This window comes from Haliotis cracherodii, unplaced genomic scaffold, assembly GCF_022045235.1.
Source record: "Haliotis cracherodii isolate W230 unplaced genomic scaffold, xgHalCrac1.p SCAF_22, whole genome shotgun sequence".
Taxonomy (NCBI): Eukaryota; Metazoa; Mollusca; class Gastropoda; order Lepetellida; family Haliotidae; genus Haliotis; species Haliotis cracherodii.
Window position 1 is genome coordinate 6,586,148 of NW_027266278.1, and position 20,235 is coordinate 6,606,382.

Genomic DNA, 20,235 nt, shown 5'->3' on the forward strand with positions numbered 1-20,235 from the left:
ATAGCGTTATTCAGGCGGTTTGAAAGTTGTTCCGACAAAGAGTGTTATTTCACTCGGGTTAGATGTTGTTATTTTCAGATAAAATAAAGTATGTCATCTCTAAATTCATGATCAATGCACATTTTGTGAATCTTATACTGAGTAGATTGCCAACAACCCCTTCCTGCTGCCATCTCGAGCGCCTGCCGACTGACTGACAACTGCATGGGCATCACGTGTTGTGTGGACGTCGACCTCAAGTACCTCGGCATCTACTCCATCACTGCCGGCATCGAGGTTGACCACTGTAATGACCAACTTGTGTACCATATAGAGAACAAAGAGTGGACGAAGAATCTTCAGACTGTGGAATATGGTGAGTAATGCGGGGATCTTGGGCGATCATTTAAGATATATACCGCAGACCATTAAAACATAGGAAAGGGACTAACAGGTTAGAATTATTTCAGTTTGACATGTTTTCTTTATATGTTTTTCTAGACAAGAATGCTAGTTTGTATTTTGATAAGTTTTATCCGTTTTGCAATGAACTAATGGAATGTACACCACTACAGCAATAAAAGCGACGAAAGATCCAAGAAATCCATGATAAGATTCCGACCATATCATAAGCATGTGTTTATGAATCAAACCGTTTTTAAGCTAATCTATTAGAGATAACCGCAATGCCTACACCGATGAGATAATATATTCGATATTTCCACCTGTTTCTCAATGTTTCAGACAAAAACCACACAGTGTCGGTTGGCAGTGACATCTCATTGAGCTACTTCATCAGCAAGACTCCGTCCCTCTATGAAGTGTCCTTCCATCTGAAAATATGCACCACGAACGGCCTTGAGCTCCCCAACACATGCTATTACTATAAGTTCCTGGACACAAAGATGTTCCAGGTTCCTTCCTGTGTACTTGGTGGGCGAAGAAGGAGGAAGAGAGATGTTCTTGATTTGTGAGTATTTCCCCGAGATATACTTCCACATTTACAAATAAAAATCACAAGTAAAATCACTTGACATTAAAGTAAGATTAGCATTAAAACACTGATGAATGTGTCCTTTTTTGTTCAAATAGTTCAAATTAGTTGTCCCATTGAGTTCATTGTAACCGTAGTTCGTTATAAGCATATATAGAGCATATGTACAGCAAATATACAACAAATTGACGGGATCAAAACACATTTCGTTATATCCGTCAGTTTGTTCGTTATAAACTGTATATGCCCAATGAAGTAGAAATTGTAATTGAAATGCTCCCAATGTTTGTTTGTAGATCCCGATCCAAAAGCAAACATTTCCGATCTGCCATTACTGATTCATAGTAAAAGCTTCAGAACTATCTCAATATCATATACTACCAACCATAAGTAAATCTTTGAGAGGGAAATAGTAAATTGGATCATATTTTTGACAGCACATTGTTTCACATGTCTTTCTCATACAGAATGAAAACGGGCGATGTAAAACGGATCCTTAGAGAAGCTTTGAAGCAGAACTATACAAATGATGAAATCAAGAATATCCTTGACAGACTGAAGGCGGAAGCAGTATGAGTTTTTTTCATTCACTAGGCCTGATCAAATATATTATCAATACTCTGTAAGTTCTTTTAATTAGGCATACGCTTAAAGGACCGACCATTTGAAATTTTCATGAAAGGTGAACAAAAATGTTCCAGTAAATACCGATTTTACCAAAAATACATGTTCACTTGCTGGATGGTCTGAAATTGTATATTTTTGCTGAAAAATATATACCAAGCCCACCTTCCAAAGAATACAAAATAAATGTTCCTAATTAATCTGCGATAAATGCTTGTACGTGTCTGTATAGATTCACTTCGTTCAAATGTGCGTACACTTGATCATAAAAAGAATGATGACACTCCTTTTAGGGTTCTTATAAATACCTATTTTTTACTAATCTGGATCACTAGGCATACAGTGCACCATTGTGTTTCTAGATCTAGTGGTTCAAAGATATTGTTGACCTTTGTAATAAAGGAACGCGTTAAAGGTAACCACAATGTCATTATAATAAGCCCGCACCTGTTTCAGAAAAGACTCAGCTCAGAGGTGCTGGAAAGCACTGAAAAAGGTGGCATGGCGACCAACACTAAGAGTGCCATCAAGAAGATGGGTATAGCCAACCCAGGAACCATTCTGTACTCAGGGGAGGTCGGCGGTGGCAACGTCGTGCTGGGCATGGAAGGAGGTGGGTCGTTTTGGATATTCCTGAAAATATAGGTCATACTTGCAGTTAATACGTAATATGCAAGGTTTATTGATACATCATCGGGTTATGACCATGGGTACTGGTAGGAGATTAACTCATCCACATCGTCATCCCTCGGTCACCAAAAGCTTTAAATCTAAAACCTACTACATATAATATTTATACTGCACGACATACACATGTACCTGAAGTTAATTAAAATAATTAAATGAAATGAATATGTTTTCCCCAGCTGGATCAAACACAACTATAGTTCATGTTTGAAAATGTCAATGCTCCTCGGTAATATCATGAGGTGTTGTGACTTATTTCACCTGAAAGGGTAAATGTTAAAATTTGTCTGCCCTAGTCAGAAGTGAGGTCTCCGCGCTAACGTTGATACATTCAATCACAATTTGTGTTTAGTAGGGTTGTACCATTGTTCATCTACATCTAGTTACATGTTATTTCCTGCATTCAATGACATTTTAATTACGTATTCCCAAGTATCATTTTCTGTTACAGGCGAGAAGATCATGAAGGTCCTGGGTCAGGTCACCGACATCCTGGGTCGCGGGGATCAGGCGTACACTGTGGGGAAAGGTCTGACTGGGAAAGGACTGCAGCTTCTCGGTGCTAAACTGGCCAACATGAGCATCGGGGAGATGATTGCCATGTTTGATGCCAAGAACATCGACCCTGAACTTGCTCTACGTCTGACGAGACAACTGAGAGATCTGGCTTTCGCGCTGGTATGTGTTATAAGTTATGGAGTCAAAGTTAAGAATACTGCCAGTCAGGCTGAACATGTAATACGTTTTTCAAAATAGAAAAAGTAAAGTCATTAAAGGCATTTTTGGACCATGAATGAACTGAATTCTGTGAAGTGTCATTCAATTGAAGAAATGTTAATAGGAATACAGTCAACAATGCTTATTTTCCGTTTTGAGTTGTAACACTCATTTAGGTTGGAAAGATATTAGGCATATAAATTTCTACACTTTCTCTAAAGTATTGGTTGGATCATTTCAGGGAATCTTTTATTTCTATGACTTGTAATACATTGTTTGAGCAATGATCAGTGTTTGAAAGATATTTTCAAAATGACAGTTCACCCAGTCCAAAACTCTATCATAAGCAACTCAAATATCTGACTGTGTTTGAAAATGTTAATCCGAGGTGACAGATTAAGAGCTGGTGAAAGGTTTCTGTTTTTTTATTGTTGTTATTCTTGTAGGTGTTTTAACACTGTTCTCGCTTGGTATTATTCATGAGAATTGTATGACCTATGATTCTTCAATCGTTCACAGTCGGCTTTTCAGAGAAAACACCCCTCGATACACGATTTTAAGGAACAGTGAAAGAAAATTATAACACATTTGTTCAGATACAGTAATTGTTTAATTTCACCTTCTCAGTATTCGGACATCGTCAATGCAATCCTCAACCGTGATGGGACGAATTCCTTCAGCTCATTTGATATAATCCTAAAAGGAGACTTTAGCCTGCCAAGGACAAGCATCGGACTTTTCAGCTACAAAAAAAGTTTTCTTGTTGGGGGCCTCGTCCCAATGACCTTTGGTAAGTTGAATGCATATTTTGTTTTCCTTTACAGAATTCAATGCCACCAGTAACAGTGAATTGGCCAGTGTTCGTTTGACCCTTAAGGCCACACATTTTAAATTTTATGTTTGATTTTGTCTATCATTCATTTACATAAAGTCATTCTGCCTTGGAGTTAAAACTGCAGCTGGCTTCTTGAATCACTGATAGTGATGTAGATATGGAACGTATGTATAACATTTTATGTTGTATACAATGGTCTATATTACTAGCGGGAGACATAATAAAATAAATATATTTATGTTTCATTTATTTCTTTTCCAGTAAAGGCCTCAATGGTTAATTTATTATTTACATCATGCATAACATACTTCAACATAAAAGCTGAATGATCGAATGATTCAGCGAGTGTGTATCCTGTTAAGAGAAGCTATTGCGCTTAATGTTAGAGAGTAATAGTAGTAATTGTAGAAATGACGAATTGTAGGACTATGGTAAGCCGATGTTTGTTTGTTTGTTGTTTAACGCCGCACTCAGCAATATTCCAGCTATATGACGGCGGTCTGTAAATAATCGAGTCTGGACCAGACAATCCAGTGATTGATGTCATGATCATCGATCCACGCAATGGGGATCGATGACATGCATCAACCAAGTCAAGGAAGCCTGACCACCCGATCCCGTTAGTCTACTCTTACGACAAGCATAGTCGCCTATTACGGCAAGCATGGGTTGCTGAAGACCTATTCTACCCCGGCTCTTCACGCGTGGGTAAGCCGATGATGAAGTATTGATGTCATATAGTTATAGCGCTATGATAGCGTATTGGACCCTGGTAGGCCATGCAACGTTTTAATGATGACCTCTGTTAATGTACATGTGGCACAAGGCAGCTAAGTCAGGGTGATGCATAACCGCACCCTTCAGCAGTGATGTTCTTGAAACCATTTCAATGCCGAATCAGTTTATCTTGTTTAACATTTAGTTATATGGAGCTCGTATTTACCTGAATGTTCCAATAACAGAAACAGGAGCAGGAGCATCTTATGGTATGAATATAGCCGTAGGAGCCAAGATCCTTGGTATGAAAGTGTTTGGTGAAGCCGTGCCCTTTGGGAGCGCCCATGTGTATGGAGAACTGGGTATTGGATTAGGCATGTACGGCAAGCTGAGAATCGATGGTTACCTCATGAATGTCCAGTTCCCAACCAGAGCTGAAATAGGATTCTCCAAGTTCCCTCTTGACTTGAGGTATGGTGTTTTCATGTACTTAGTTTAGATGACTATTTATAAACCTATTCATTGGGATCGCTATTAAGTAAGATACTTCTTTCTATAGGCATTAAAACCTATTGTGAGGTTTTACTTTCCAGTCGGGTTAAATCTCATAAACAGGGATGTTGTAATGTCCCAGGGATTTTATATAATGTCCTGGGTATTTTATTAATATAACTTCCGTTCAGATTGTAACGTGTAATGAAATGTAAAATCCAATGACAAATGTTTTCTTTATATTCCCGAGGATCGAACTCGCAACCTTCATATCTGTGGCCCAGTGAGTGTACCACGAAGCTACAGAGGTGTTGATAAGCCTTACTGGTTTTTAGAATGTCCTTTTCAAGATCTGTACGCCAGCAACAGATATTTTACGCGTGTTTCTTAAGGTTCATGGAAAGTATGTTCGAAACATAAAAATGTTGATAAATGTTGTTTTAAATTTCTTTTTTCGGTTTATAAGCATGGAAAAACACGTTCCCTCGGTTTTGGTAGACAGAGCATGCCTTGGGGGTCGGGAAAAACCGCGGGGGCTTCGCTCCCTTGGTTTTTCCCTCTCCCCAGGGCATGCTCTGTCTACCACAACCTCGTGAGCGTGTTTTCCCCAATACTTCATTGCTATCTGTGATGTCTTATATGAATACAAATAACGTTTAAATCGGTTGTGTTTAGCAATGGATCTCCCTTATGGGGATTTCGGGATGTTATAATAGCCTACTTATGAGTAGTGGGTGGCTAACATGTATATGCTGTCAATATGTGTGCCATTGTGCACCGTCGGCCTTGACCACTCTTTTCCCTGGCCAAATCGCAAAGGGTTTTTATCATGCTGTACGATATAGCTTGAATGTTAATGATAATTAATCATCACTCAATAAATCACTGCAACGTAACTCGATTGTCTAATATATCAAGTAAGAAGCGTTTTGAATTTGTTTTTGATTATTGTCTCATTCTATTTCGAAAGGAAATGATCATGTTCACACCTGAAACATATTGTTTCAGTCTGATCATGGACATAGATCTAATTCCGGTGATACTGGTCCTGAAAGGGCTTGTGACGATAGAGATCAAATTTCCCAAGGTTAAGAAGACTTTGTACGAGGCTGAAATCTTTAGATACACTGCACCAGTCATAAAGAAGAGACTCCTCGACACTGTCAAGAAGGAAGAGGACACATCTCCACCAGAGTTCCTAGACTATGTGGACAAACCCGTAAGCAGGGTGAAACGCTTTCTATAGAAGGTCGAAACAATACCAGACAGTTATTTCCAATCGCTCTAAGATGGCCAAACCTTTAAACCTACTCGGAAACGGAATAATCTACACTTCATGCCATGGGAGGAGGGGGCAGTTTGGAACAGCCAATTGACTCTCTCTCTTTCTCTCTCTCAGACAATCCGGTCTCGATCGATCAGTGCATTTGGGATACAATGGCATGCATCAACCAAGTCAGAAAGCCTGACTACCCGATCGCCTCTTACGACAAGCAGAGTCGCCTTTTACGGCAAGCATGGGTTGCTGAAGACCTATTCTAACCCGGATCTTCACGGGTTCGGAGGAGTTGACAAAGTCTCCCACATCCAGCCATGGCGGAATTTTCTGTCTCGGGCTGGTATGTTATCGTACGCATCGTATCTCCCTCGTCAGAGCCGTCCTTGCCCTTCACAATGAGACTGGGCAAGGTCAGGCTGGAGGTAGACGGGATCATCAACCAGACGTGAGGTTGCAAGACGAGACACCACGTCTTTCAACCCGAGGCAGAACCTTGAGTTGTTTCAGTCCGGTTCCGGGGATTCTGGGTTATTGGGTCAGATGGAGTAGTTTTGGAGGATGTAATAAAACCAACCAGTATTTTTGGGACGTGGCTCAAATATTTCATGGATCAGTGTCCCTTTTCTTAGAAATGTCCTTGACACTCTCCACCGTCTAAATCGATATTCATTGATGCGTTCAAGATCCCCTCGGAAATCAGTCTCCGTTCTTCCTTATGACTAGTTGCGGCCATTCGTGCATTCAGCATTTTCAATTTATGTCAAACTCAGAATTGCGCATTGCCGTCATCAGAAAATTTGCTCCCGTTTGTACCTCAGGGATTGGGCTAGTTAGAGTGACGGCACCTATGCCTATCTCTAACACACTTGATAGGGTACAGGTCCTCCTCCCCCTACACTCCGTGTAGTTGTTAAAGCTTTGCTCGTCACCCTGACCCGGGTTTGTTTCCCGACATGGATACAATGTGTGAAGCCCATTTCTGGTCTCCCCCGCCATGATATTGCTGAAATATTGCTAAAAGCGGAGTAAAACCATACTCACTCACTCCTTCTCTAGCCAGGATCCTCTTTGGGTAGTTTTGTGATATGATAAAGAGGTACATGGGCTACCATCAGTATCAAATGGCGAACGAAGAGGCAAGTATTCTGTTAATGCCAGATAAGCATTCTGTGGGATAGAGATAACCCTCTCTAAATGAAAGAGATAGGGTCTCTGAGGATTTAACCAATATAATTCAAATTCAAATAATTGCAAAAGTTCTTCATAACAAAGTCTGTGTAATGTGCCCAATTTCAAATGACATGTCTTGTTATTGCACTTTTGGATCGTTTTACAGGCGCTTCAATGTATCTTCCAACGGCTTCAGACAATGTTTGGAGCTGTTTTATGTCATCTTTCCGAGGCAAGAGAGTTAACTGACTATAAAAGTCCAGTTTCCACCCTTGCCGAACTAGGCTTATTTTATGGAGTTCCATTTTTGCTGGGTTAACGAGTCTATGCATAGTCCAATCAAAATCGCGCAACGAAATCGGAATCCGGTTCGTAAACTGTCGTGCTGATTTCTGTCGATTGTAGGATTTGCAAAGCATGTGCGCCGCCAACTCGTTGTCAACAGATGTTTTCCAAATCTTTTCATGAGTTTAATCAAGGTGGTCACGTGATTTGATGCACTTTGGGATGTAAGACCCGTTTTATCACAAAAATTGATCAGATCGTCTTGTCGGGGCGCTGCCATTTTGTTTGTATCAAATGCAAGTGATACGAGAGGTGGAATCTGATTGGTCCATAGGAGAGGTTTAGAAGGGACATAAGTCGTAATAACCACTGGTGGAACTACGATCGAGCACAGGAATTCAAGCCTCGTTCGGCAAGGGTGGAAACTGGACTTTAAAAGACAGTTAACTCTCTTGCCTCGGGAAGATGGTTTTATGTAGACACAGACAATTAAATCAATTTTTTGTCGCTCAAATGCCATGGAGATATTGCAATAAGACTCATTTTTGTTAAATGTTAAGCAGCTTGGAGGGCCTGTGAGGTATGGTTACATTAAAGTGAAACCACTCAGGGACATTCAAATTGGTTTACATGCCAAAGGAATGGGACCTGAAGCTCGGATTTATTATAGAGTTTGATGTATTAAATATCTTAACGTCAGTTTGTGGATGAATTTTATAACCTCAGGCCATCCCTGTTGTGTCATACTTGTACGTCAAATCGGTCAGTTCCCAAAGGTCCTATGGTAACTGCCATTGTTAATAGCTGAGCACAGATCCAAAATGAATTCAGTTAAGAACGTGTTGAATTGACACACATAAATACAAGCAATGATATGATTGTGTATCATATATCATATCATATTTAATTGCCTAAATCTTTGTTTCAATCAGGGAGGTTCTGGTCAAAAGAAGAAGGCAGTGTCCACATCACGGAGCTGCTTAGTGAGGCAACTCCCCGATAGAGACTACACAGAGCCGGCTGTAGAGATAGCCATAGCTGCCCAGGATGACCGGAGTCAGGTCCAGATCTTTGTGGATGCTGGGACCAAACCTGGACTCAGTGATGTGCTGAGCGGGGAGAAACTTGGCGGACCATCAACAATCATCACCCAGGTATGTCTTATTTGGTACATTATTGCCTGCACTTAAACTGTAACTCAGGGGCAGTAGGGTAGCCTAGTGGTCGCTCGTCATGCTGAAGGCCCGGGTTCGATCCCCACGTGGACTCAATATCTGAATCCCCTCTCTGGTGTCCCCCGCCGTGATATTGCTGGAATATTACTAAACATGACGTAAAGCCATACTCACACGACGTAAAGTTACACTCACACGACGTAAAGCCATACTCACACGATGTAAAGCCATACTCACATGACTTAAAGCCCCACTCACACGATGTAAAGCCATACTCACATGACGTAAAGCCATACTCACATGACGTAAATCCATAAAGCCATACTCACACAAAGTAAAGCCATACTCACACGACGTAAAGCCATACTCACACGATGTAAAGTCACACTCACACGATGTAAAGCCATACTCACACAACATAAAGCCATACTCACATGGCGTAAAGCCATACTCACACGATGTAAAGCCACACTTACACAATGTAAAGCCATACTCACATGATGTAAAGCCACACTCACACAATGTAAAGCCATACTCACATGACGTAAAGCCATACTCACACAACGTTAAGCCATACTCACACAACGTAAAGTCACACTTGCATGACGTAAAGCCATACTCACAAGATGTAAAGTCATACTCATAAGACGTAAAGCCATACTCACACAATGTAAAGTCACGCTCACATGATGTAAAGCCATACTCACACGACGTAAAAGCATACTCACACGACGTAAAGCCATACTCACACGATGTAAAGTTACACTCACATGACGTATAACCATTCTCACACGACGTAAAGCCATACTCACACAACGTAAATCCACAGTCACACGACGTAAAGCCATACTCACACGACGTAAAGCCATACTCACACGATGTAAAGTCACACTCACACGATGTAAAGCCATACTCACACAACGTAAAGCCATACTCACATGACGTAAAGCCATACTCACACGATGTAAAGCCACACTCACACAATGTAAAGCCATACTCACATGATGTAAAGCCACACTCACACAATGTAAAGCCATACTCACATGACGTAAAGCCATACACACACGACGTAAAGCCATACTCACACAACGTTAAGCCATACTCACACAACGTAAAGTCACACTTGCATGACGTAAAGCCATACTCACAAGATGTAAAGTCATACTCATAAGACGTAAAGCCATACTCACACAATGTAAAGTCACGCTCACATGATGTAAAGCCATACTCACACGACGTAAAAGCATACTCACACGACGTAAAGCCATACTCACACGATGTAAAGTTACACTCACATGACGTATAACCATTCTCACACGACGTAAAGCCATACTCACACAACGTAAATCCACAGTCACACGACGTAAAGCCATACTCACACGACGCAAAGCCATTTTCACACGACGTAAAGCCATACTCACTCACTAAACTATAACTCTGTTATATATCTGGTGGTGGTACAACGTCTCTTTCATTTGGACTTTCGACTTGTGGTATCTTTGCATGTGGAGATGTGGTGCACGAATATGAATACAACTTAGATTTTTATTAATCTTGTAAAGCCCATTCTACAAATATGCCAAATGGGGTTGTCACGATCCAGTGAAGAAATTACCGGCCGAGCATTAGACAAACATCAATGAAGAATTCAAAGAATAATTTAGCAAATTCAAAGAATAATTTAGTAAGTTATCATAAGATATATGAACAACTTTATTATTACAATTAGGAGCGACGTTTCAGTGTAGGTTCTAACACCGTTATCAAGCATGTGATCTTGTGTTTGATCCTACCAGAAACTAACTGATGGAAACAAGTTACGGTGTTAGAACCTTCTAGGAGTTGTTGATCCTTGTATCTTGTACTTTCTTAAAACTCCAACTCCTGTATGCCTCTAGAAACACTTTTATCGTTAATATGGTTGTTTCATACAAATTTCGAACTTCACATATTATTTTACAGCCGGTGTTATTTTTAAAGCTTCTTATGGATCAATAATCATACCTACACGTATTACGAATACAATCATATTTGGGCCTCGCTTTCATGACATCCGAATTTGTTTGTTTTTTAATGCCGCATCTTACGGCCAGCGTAGGATGCTGAAAACCATTGCCAAGCCGGACTCATCACTGGGCTTATATCTTAATTATCAAATATGATTTCACAAAGTGATTATCCAAGTCACATTACTTGTCACATGTTATGTAATAATTTGTTGGCTTCGATGATTTTTAAGTCTGTATTTATTGAGGATGATACAAAATATGTAGCTATTACCTACTGGCAGTCATTGTTTCTTAGGCACCTTTCTGAAGTTTCTATTATCTTTGAAAATGGATATATATGTTGCAGCGATTTCCTCAAAGTAGTCACGGTGCCCCTGTCTTCTTCACGGTGTATGGTGAGAACAGCGCAGGCGCAAGATCCACCGTGACTTGCAGCATCCCAACCTATGACGTCACGCCTCCTGGTGGCAGACTGACACCAGACTTCAGTTCAACCAGTAACCCAGCTGAGCTAAGAGGGAATGTGGTGGTGTATGACGATTCAGATCTGGTTAAATCTTCCGTGGGTGTTGGACTGGGAAGGGGAATCTACGGAGATGAAGTCATAGCCTACAACTCTGTCAATCTCAAGAAACGGAACAGTGTACAGTATGACTGTAAGAAAAATATCCATTTACACATGTGCATAGCTTTTGACAGATTTTAATGTTTGGGGGAGGTGCGAACATTTTCTGGCACCTTTAGCATCATTCCGTGCATATAACAGCAGGGGGCACCAGAAAGTGGCATGAGACATTGTTCCATGCATTGGGGTATCAAACCAGTCTTCAGTGTGACGAGCCAACGTTTTAACCACTTGACAATACCACCTCCTCTCATAACATTAGGTAGAAATAAAGATTCCTCATCTGTTACCCAGTCACATCTATGCATAATGATTCAGTGACAAAAATTCTCCTCAAGACTGTATGACAAGAGGGGTGACTTCAACTTTCCAGTAGTCAACTTTCCCTTTTTATCGGGCAGTATTCCAGCAGCTCCAGCCTTTTCTGTCTACAATTCAAAACTTACAATTGAGCATCTGTTTAAATGAAAATTTCAGCTCAGGGGCACAGCATTCAATGCTGAAGTAAAGCTTTCAAAATGTGTAATGGTAGACATTTGGAGTACATTCCCAAATTGGACGCATCAGTGACCAATGTGGTAGGTGACGCAACACCACTCACTGAAAAACGGTAAATGAATTATCAACCATAAATATTATTTCATATTTCCACTCTGTGCTATGTGAACATCTCATTGGTGGCTAATTGTATGGCACAGTGGTAACATGTAGGAATGTAGCAAATGGAAAATTGCTGGGTAGTATTTCCATGATATCTATATCCACTAAAACTATACAAATGCTCCAAATTGTCTAGTTGCATCTGACAATGCTGGCCACGAAGCGCTGAAACATTTCACGGGTCTGAAGAACGGCCGACTGATTGGTCCGGTGTTTGCCGAGTTCTTCAGTATGAACCATGCCGGGCCTTGTGTGAAGGAGTGTATGAAGTTCCCGGAGACCAAGTGTATGAGCGTCAACTACGACTACGGCCCTAAAGGACATTGTGAACTATTAGAGGGCATTGAAGGACACGACTACAAGATTTTCATTGTGAGTTTGATTTTGTGAAGGTGAATGAAGCTATAGTTTAAGATTAAAATGAGAACCACCGATGTATGTTTTATTGATTAAATACCATATTTATGTGCCAAATATTAAATTGATATTTCACGAGAGTGAAATAAGGCCTTATGTCTAAACTGCTTTAAGTCCACCTTGATGACTTGGTTATCGAACAAAAATCAATAAGACAATGTATACCAAATAAATCTGACAATATTGTGAGTGAGTGAGTGAGTTGGGTTTAACGCCGCTTTTAACAGTATTCCAGTTATATCACAGCGTGTCAGCTTTATGTGGGAGGAAAGCGCGAAGTGATGCAGATCTCAGACCTTTACCACATCGGGCACGGGTATGGTGCTGACAAACCTAGAAACATAATCGGGGCGAACCGGGACATATCTCTGCACAGCAAATTGCGACGCCTTAGACAATTGGTTTGCGTGATGAGACATGATGAGCAAGATATCTCCACAGTACTTTTCATTATATATTAACAAAGAGGCAATGTGAGTAGATAACATTTAAGAACTATCTCACTGGCGACCGCCAGTGCCTCATTAATATGCAAATGTATGCATGACGTCATAGGTCAAATAGGGTCACCATCTCCAGAGGAGAATATAGTATGTTTAATACAATCATTATTTGTATTGCGGGTTGTAAAGCATAAACTAATATAACTAATAACAAGATTTTCCTTACCTTTAAAGAAGGAAAGAGATCTCGTTCGATAATGAGTCGGCTAGCCCCTTGTATCCCGATCATCGTGATCTTGGGGTTCTTTCCACCAGATGTTTTCACCGCAGGATCATGCGACGGTCTGCAAATGAGAGATCTACCATTCTGTCAACACAGAAAAGATGCTTGTGCATCTATGATCACGATTTATGCAAGGGTTTTAACGAGCAAGATTGTTGACACACCCGCCACACACGCCTGGAGGACGGGATGTATAGTAACACGCGCATTAAGCAGGTATGTTCATCGCCTACAAAATCAGACCAACCAGTGGGTAAATTTATCGATTGGTTCATTTTATGGTCATTGATATACAAATACAATTAACCTAAGGCTATGAGATAACATTCATTGTTTCTCTTCACCTTCTAATTTGAATCCACTGAAAATAAAGAATTTTCATATCCTATTTTCTACTTTTTATGCACTTAACATTTTTGAGAGGACACTACAAATCATGCAGTTGAATTCAACGATACACTTGAACACCTCTAGTGTGTAATTAAGAGAGAAACAGTATAATTTGTTATTTTGGGGGGATTACACACCTAACGAAGGATAATCTAAACTGACATTACACAATAACATTGTTGATAAGTTCACAAGTGATTAATGACCGAGATGCGAAATATTATGGAGTACGCAAATGCGATGACGTATTGCATCAGGGGACGTTAAAGGGGTCATTGTCCCCGAACCACAACACGATGGGCTGGCATAACAATACACGTAAGGGGGAAGGGGCAATTGCCCCCGAACCGCAATCCGACAGAGCGAGGAGTGTGGATTAACATCTATCCTTCATATTTACATTTTGAGGATAGCAATGAGGATTGAGGATTGAGATCCATTGTTTATGGTCCCGTTTTGAGGATTGGTATTGATCTCGATAACGAATGATCAAGTAATTAATTGCATAATTACATCCGGTCAGTTGACCCTTTATTAACCTATGACATCATGCGTTATTTGCATATTAATGAGGCACTGGAGGTCGCCAGTGGGATACTTCTTAAATGTTATCTACTAACGTGGAAAGGGAAATAGTTGTCATAGCTGTGTTGTGTTTGTGTCAGATACAAATATCTGTGTTAAAGATTAATTAGAATATTCACAGGAATTAATAGCAGTGTGAGTGTATATAACCCAATGCTTTTTATTTACCTGTAGTCTGATAAGTATGCTCACTTTGAGAGACTTGGAGTTGGTCTTGCCCACGAGTTCATCTACAAGGATCTGTCTCTACGTCACGGCGTCATGTACTACTTCAACATCCACCTCATCAACGACCTTCAGTTCGAGTCCATCCTCCATAGCAAAGGGGTCATTGTTGATTTAACACCTCCTGAGCCAGGTAATTCTTTTATAAAGAACCTTAGCTTTCTATTGTGTTGTTTGTATTTGGGATGTTTTTTGAAGAACAGAGGTTGTGACACTTACTCATACATGTTCTTGTGTTCTTATCCATACACATGATATACAGTGATCCCTCACTACAACGCTACCTTTGGGGTCAAAATAATTGATGAGCGTTATAGATGATCAGCGGTTTAACGAAGGGCGAGTGGCAGGTGGTAGATGACCAACAAAACAGTATACATGCTCTGCCTACCTAACACGATCTACGTTGCACGTTTCTGAGTTTCAAAAATGATTAGAATAGAAGTTATTTATGTAGTCGGAATTGTACACTGCACACTGTTTTTGGCACAGATGTTTTAATAATAAGGAAAGGTATTTATCGTTTTTATTTCACGTTAAACTATACAACAATGGCCGCGGATATGTGAACAAGTGCTGATGTGGACACATTGTTTTGATTGGTTCAAACTTGGCTGTCCTGTATTACCTTTGATGAAGGATTCCAAAATGGACGTAAATGAAAGAGAATCATCTGTTTCTTAAAATCGAAACTCTCCGTGAACACACTATAAGCAAAAATAACTCACTCACTCTGCTTCGGAACTCAGGTCTATGATGTACCTTACACATTCTTTGGCTTTGAGTAAAGAGTTGGAATTGGCCACGCTGTCTCTAGTTCAGTATTAATCTTGCAAGAATCTAATCAATTGTTGCTGTGATATAACTGAAACACTCAAACATCAAACTGACATGCCGTAATATAACTGAAACACTCCAACATCAAGCTGACATGCCGTGATATAACTGAAACACTCAAACATCAAACTGACATGCCGTGATATAATTGAAACACTCCAACATCAAGCTGATATGCCATGATATAACTGAAACAATCCAACATCAAGCTGATATGCCAAGATATAACTGAAACACTCCAACATCAAGCTGACATGCCGTGATATAACTGAAACACTCCAACATCCAGCTGACATGCCATGATATAACTGAAATACTCCCACATGAAGCTGACATGCCTCGATATAACTAAAATACTCCAACATCAAACCGACATGCCGTGATATAACCAAAAGAATCCAACATCAAGCTGACATGCTGTGATATAACTGAAATACTCCAACATCAAGCTGACATGCTGTGATATAACTGAAATACTCCAACATGAAACTGACATGCCGTGATATAACTGAAATACTCCCACATCAAGCTGACATGTCGTGATTTATATGAAACACTCCCACATTAAACTGACATGCCGGGATATAACTGAAATATTCCAACATTCAACTAACATGCCGTGATGCAACTGAAATGCTGTTGCAAGCGATGTTACACCAAGCTTACACACACACGCATCGTTGGCAACCGACTGCACCTGCTGATGATGACCAAGTACACGTTTGAACTCGTATTTATTGTGACATGCCGTGATATAACTGAAACACTCCAACATCAAACGGACATGCCGTGATTTAACTGAAACACTCCAACATCAAGCTGACATGCCGTGATATAAATGAAATACTCCAACATGAAGCTGACATGCCGTGATATAAATGAAATACTCAAACATCAAACTGACATGCCGTGATATAACTGAAACACTCCAACATGAAGCTGACATGCCATAATATAAATGAAATACTCCCACATGAAGCTTACATGCCGTGATATAACTGAAATACTCCAACATCAAGCTGACATGCCATGATATAAATGAAATACTCCCACATGAAGCTGACATGCCGTGATGTAACTGAAATACTCAAACATCAAACTAAGATGCCGTGATATAACTGAAACACTCCAACATGAAGCTGACATGCCATAATATAAATGAAATACTCCCACATGAAGCTTACATGCCGTGATATAACTGAAATACTCAAACATCAAGCTGACATGCCATGATAAACTGAAACACTCCAACATCAAGCTGACATGCCATGATATAAATGAAATACTCCCACATGAAGCTATTGTGATGTTCAGACCTTAATCAAACATATGTCAGGTGAGTTCATGGCGAACAACGACCACCAGTACTTGAAGTTATCATTTCTTGTGTTTCAAGCATATTTCAGGATATAGATCAGGCGTGTTATAAATGTACATCATTATTTTCTGATGCATATAAAATCATAGAGTTTATCGACTGATAGTTCATGATATATATTTAACTACTGGCTGTAATCGCGCATATGTTATTTGCTGTGTATATTTCTATGCTTTATCCTTGTGTCTATCTGGGGGCACGGGTGGCCCAGGCGTCTAAGGCGCCGCGATTCGCTGTGCAGAGTTGCGTCCCCTGGACACGCCAGAAACCTATGATTGTGGGTTAGAACCCCGGTTCACCCCGATTATGTTTCTAGGTTTGTCAGCACCATACCCGTGCTCGTGGGTTTCACCGAAGTGGTAAACGTCTAAGACCTGCATCACTTCGGGCTTTCCTCTCACATTAAGCTGACACGCCGTGATATAACTGGAATACTGTTAAAAGCGGCGTTAAACCCAACTCACTCACTCACTCACTCACTCATTGTTTCTATCTACAAAAGAAGGATTTTGAAATAACACTACTTTTTCAGGTCCACTTGCACATGTCAGTCTGGATGTCATGGAGGTGAAGTCGTGTGCCAGTTTGGCTCCATATGACAGATCAGAGTGGAGACTCAGGTGTCGAGGTGCCAACAATCAAATTAAAAACCACAGGTGGGAGACAAGTGTTTGAATGACAATGTTCACTTGATACATGTACCAATCCATGATCGTATTCAATAGTTTACGGTTACAATTAATATGTATTCAAGCTACGCATTTCTGTTTTTGAGGTACAGGTAATCATTGGCCTCATATGGCACAATCAGAACGGTTCCTGGAATACTTAACTGATCATTCCACTACAGTGTCAAATGGAACCTGTATAACGGGAGTACTATGTTGTCTGATAGACCTTCAACAATTAGACATTATCATTATCAAACATTTATCTTTAGAGTTTATATCACAAATATCGACATTCTGTGTTTCAGAATTATCCATGACGGTCCTGGTTCTAAAACAATTTTCAATGGTGACATACCTTTTACCGACCTTCTCTATACTAGAGCCAGCAGATTCATATCAGGTCTGTTGATGAGTGTTCTAAATCTTCTACATGCCTATTGTTTCAAGTATATATATCGCCAGTAGTTCGACTCGCTACATAATCGTAGCTAATGGCCCCATGCGACCAATGTCTCACTACGTTGCATGCTTAGTATCATCAGCTGTTGTCTGTGATGACTGTGTCAATGCTGAAACAAATGTCCTGTACATAGAGAATCTCACCCGAGTGTCTTTTGATATCAAATATATCAACACGAGTTGATAAAAGTTGAAAAATTCCGAGGCTTGCCGAGGATTTTTGCCACTTTTATCAACGAGTGTTGATATATTGATATCAAAAGACACGAGGGTGAGATTTTATTTATCATTCAACATCATTCTTCCACCTTTTTCAATTTGTAGACAGTAATTAGCAGTGTCTTCAGTGTAAAAAGTACAGCTAACAGCCTCAGTAGCAGAGCCATTAGTGATGTCATTTGATTGTGACGTCATGGTAACCAGTGACGTCACAATGGTCTGCAAAGCATTGTGATGTAATTTCATTGCAGCGATATCTACAGTGTAGATATCGCTTGATCTAATCCAAGCGATATCTCCTTAGGGAGCCAGTTTTGGATGATAAATATGCTTACAACCCCAAACTGTACATATATATGAGAAAAGCAGAGACGAAACCATACGTCAATGAAATCGTACTTATTAGCAAATGTCCCTTGTTTGTGCAAATTTAAACTTTCCAAACAGCAATAGTATTTCTTGCAAAGTGCCGACTATCGGGTGGACGAATATCATCATTACCTGAACTTACCCGCGTGACTTTTAAGTGTAGAACAGGAACCTATGCTTTGTCATTATGAATGGATCGGGAACTCAGGAGGTGCCTTGGCCGTTTGCGTGTCATCTTGGCACACCTCCGGTCAATGTTTTTCTAAGGGGCGGTAGGGCAGCCTAGTGGTTAAAGCGTTCGCTTGTCACGCCGAAGACCCGGGTTCGATTCCTCACATGGGTTCAATGTGTGAAGCCCATTTCTGGTGTCCCACGCCGTGATATTGCTGGATTATTGCTAAAAGCGGCGTAAAACTCACTCACTCACTCATTCACTCAATGTTTTTTCTGGTTGAGACTTGAATCTTTACAGGAGGGCGTGATATAGTGTCCTTTGAATCTTGCTGACTGCGGTGTTAAACAACACTCACTCGCTTAGGAAGTATATAGACCCGTTCGTTAAAGTGATATAAAGAGATATCGCTAATATTAATTTCAAACTAAATAAATAAAGCTAATGATAAATTTCGAAATAAAATCTGGTTGGAATATGGTTTGCTGAAATATCAAACCCGAGACTGATTGTGCTCTATAGCCGCCGGTGGGTCGAGATACGCTCACCTTTTCGCGAACACCTGGTATTATCACTATTAGAAAATGATTCGTGACACATGCTAATGCTATCGTCGGAATCGTACATTGGGCTCTGCTTTTATTATTTCTCCTGATTATGGAAATAGTTTTGTCGCTTTTGTTTCTATAGTGGTATACATTCCATGTAGTTCATTTTTAAATATCATTACATATAATTGTCAAAATACAAACAAAATACAAGTCTTGTCCTTCAAGCACCATGTAAGACGGGTGCGCGATAGCAGGTCAAGATCATATCTGCTCTGTGTCCCTGTTTCAGCTAACTGGGACGGCATCATGGATAAAGAGACTGGCATCCTAGGCTACTCCTGGACCGTGGGGAGACAAATCTGTGAGGAGCTGATCCACCCCCACCATGACCCTCACAGAAACCTGTTTGACGAATCAGCGTGGACAAATACAGGTGTCATCGTTCCAAGGGCTCCCTATGACCCTCTCCCAGGTACTGTTGTTATTCCTGGTATAACTGTTGATCAAACTATCGATGCCTTGCCCATGTTGTGTCTTTGTTCTTAAAGGTATTCAACAATATTTCAACTAAATAATGGCAATCTGTAAGTAATTTAGCCTGGAGCAGACAATGGCATGCCATCTCACCTCGTACGATCATCAACACAGTTAGTAGTGAGTGAGTGAGTGAGTTGGTTTTAACGCCGCTTTTAACAGTATTCCAGTAATATCGCGGCGTGTCAGCTTAATGTGGGAGGAAAGCCCGAAGTGATGCAGGTCTCAGACGTTTACCACTTCGGTGAAACCCACGAGCACGGGTATGGTGCTGACAAACCTAGAAACATAATCGGGGCGAAACGGGATTTTAACCCACAATCATAGGTTTCTGGCGTGTCCAAGGGACGCAACTCTGCATAGCGAATCGCGGCGCCTTAGACGACTGGGCCACCCGTGCCCCCAGACAGTAAGTATATGTAATGACATGGCCTCACTATACTTCTTGATCATC

At 40.5% G+C, this 20,235-nt stretch overlaps 1 protein-coding gene across 1 annotated transcript in view; it reads left to right on the forward strand.

Annotated features, from left to right (window-relative positions):
- LOC139471500 (uncharacterized) overlaps positions 1 to 20,235 on the forward strand; it is a 147,211-nt gene that overhangs the window by 64,662 nt on the left and 62,314 nt on the right. The window contains exons 76-90 of the mRNA XM_071253857.1: positions 146 to 355; positions 724 to 949; positions 1,441 to 1,543; positions 2,054 to 2,210; positions 2,736 to 2,962; positions 3,629 to 3,791; positions 4,799 to 5,024; positions 6,054 to 6,264; positions 8,712 to 8,933; positions 11,310 to 11,619; positions 12,385 to 12,620; positions 14,541 to 14,724; positions 17,339 to 17,462; positions 17,783 to 17,877; positions 19,537 to 19,719. Coding sequence (XP_071109958.1) covers positions 146 to 355; positions 724 to 949; positions 1,441 to 1,543; positions 2,054 to 2,210; positions 2,736 to 2,962; positions 3,629 to 3,791; positions 4,799 to 5,024; positions 6,054 to 6,264; positions 8,712 to 8,933; positions 11,310 to 11,619; positions 12,385 to 12,620; positions 14,541 to 14,724; positions 17,339 to 17,462; positions 17,783 to 17,877; positions 19,537 to 19,719 — 2,877 coding nt within the window. The remainder of the gene's footprint in view (positions 1 to 145; positions 356 to 723; positions 950 to 1,440; positions 1,544 to 2,053; positions 2,211 to 2,735; positions 2,963 to 3,628; positions 3,792 to 4,798; positions 5,025 to 6,053; positions 6,265 to 8,711; positions 8,934 to 11,309; positions 11,620 to 12,384; positions 12,621 to 14,540; positions 14,725 to 17,338; positions 17,463 to 17,782; positions 17,878 to 19,536; positions 19,720 to 20,235) is intronic.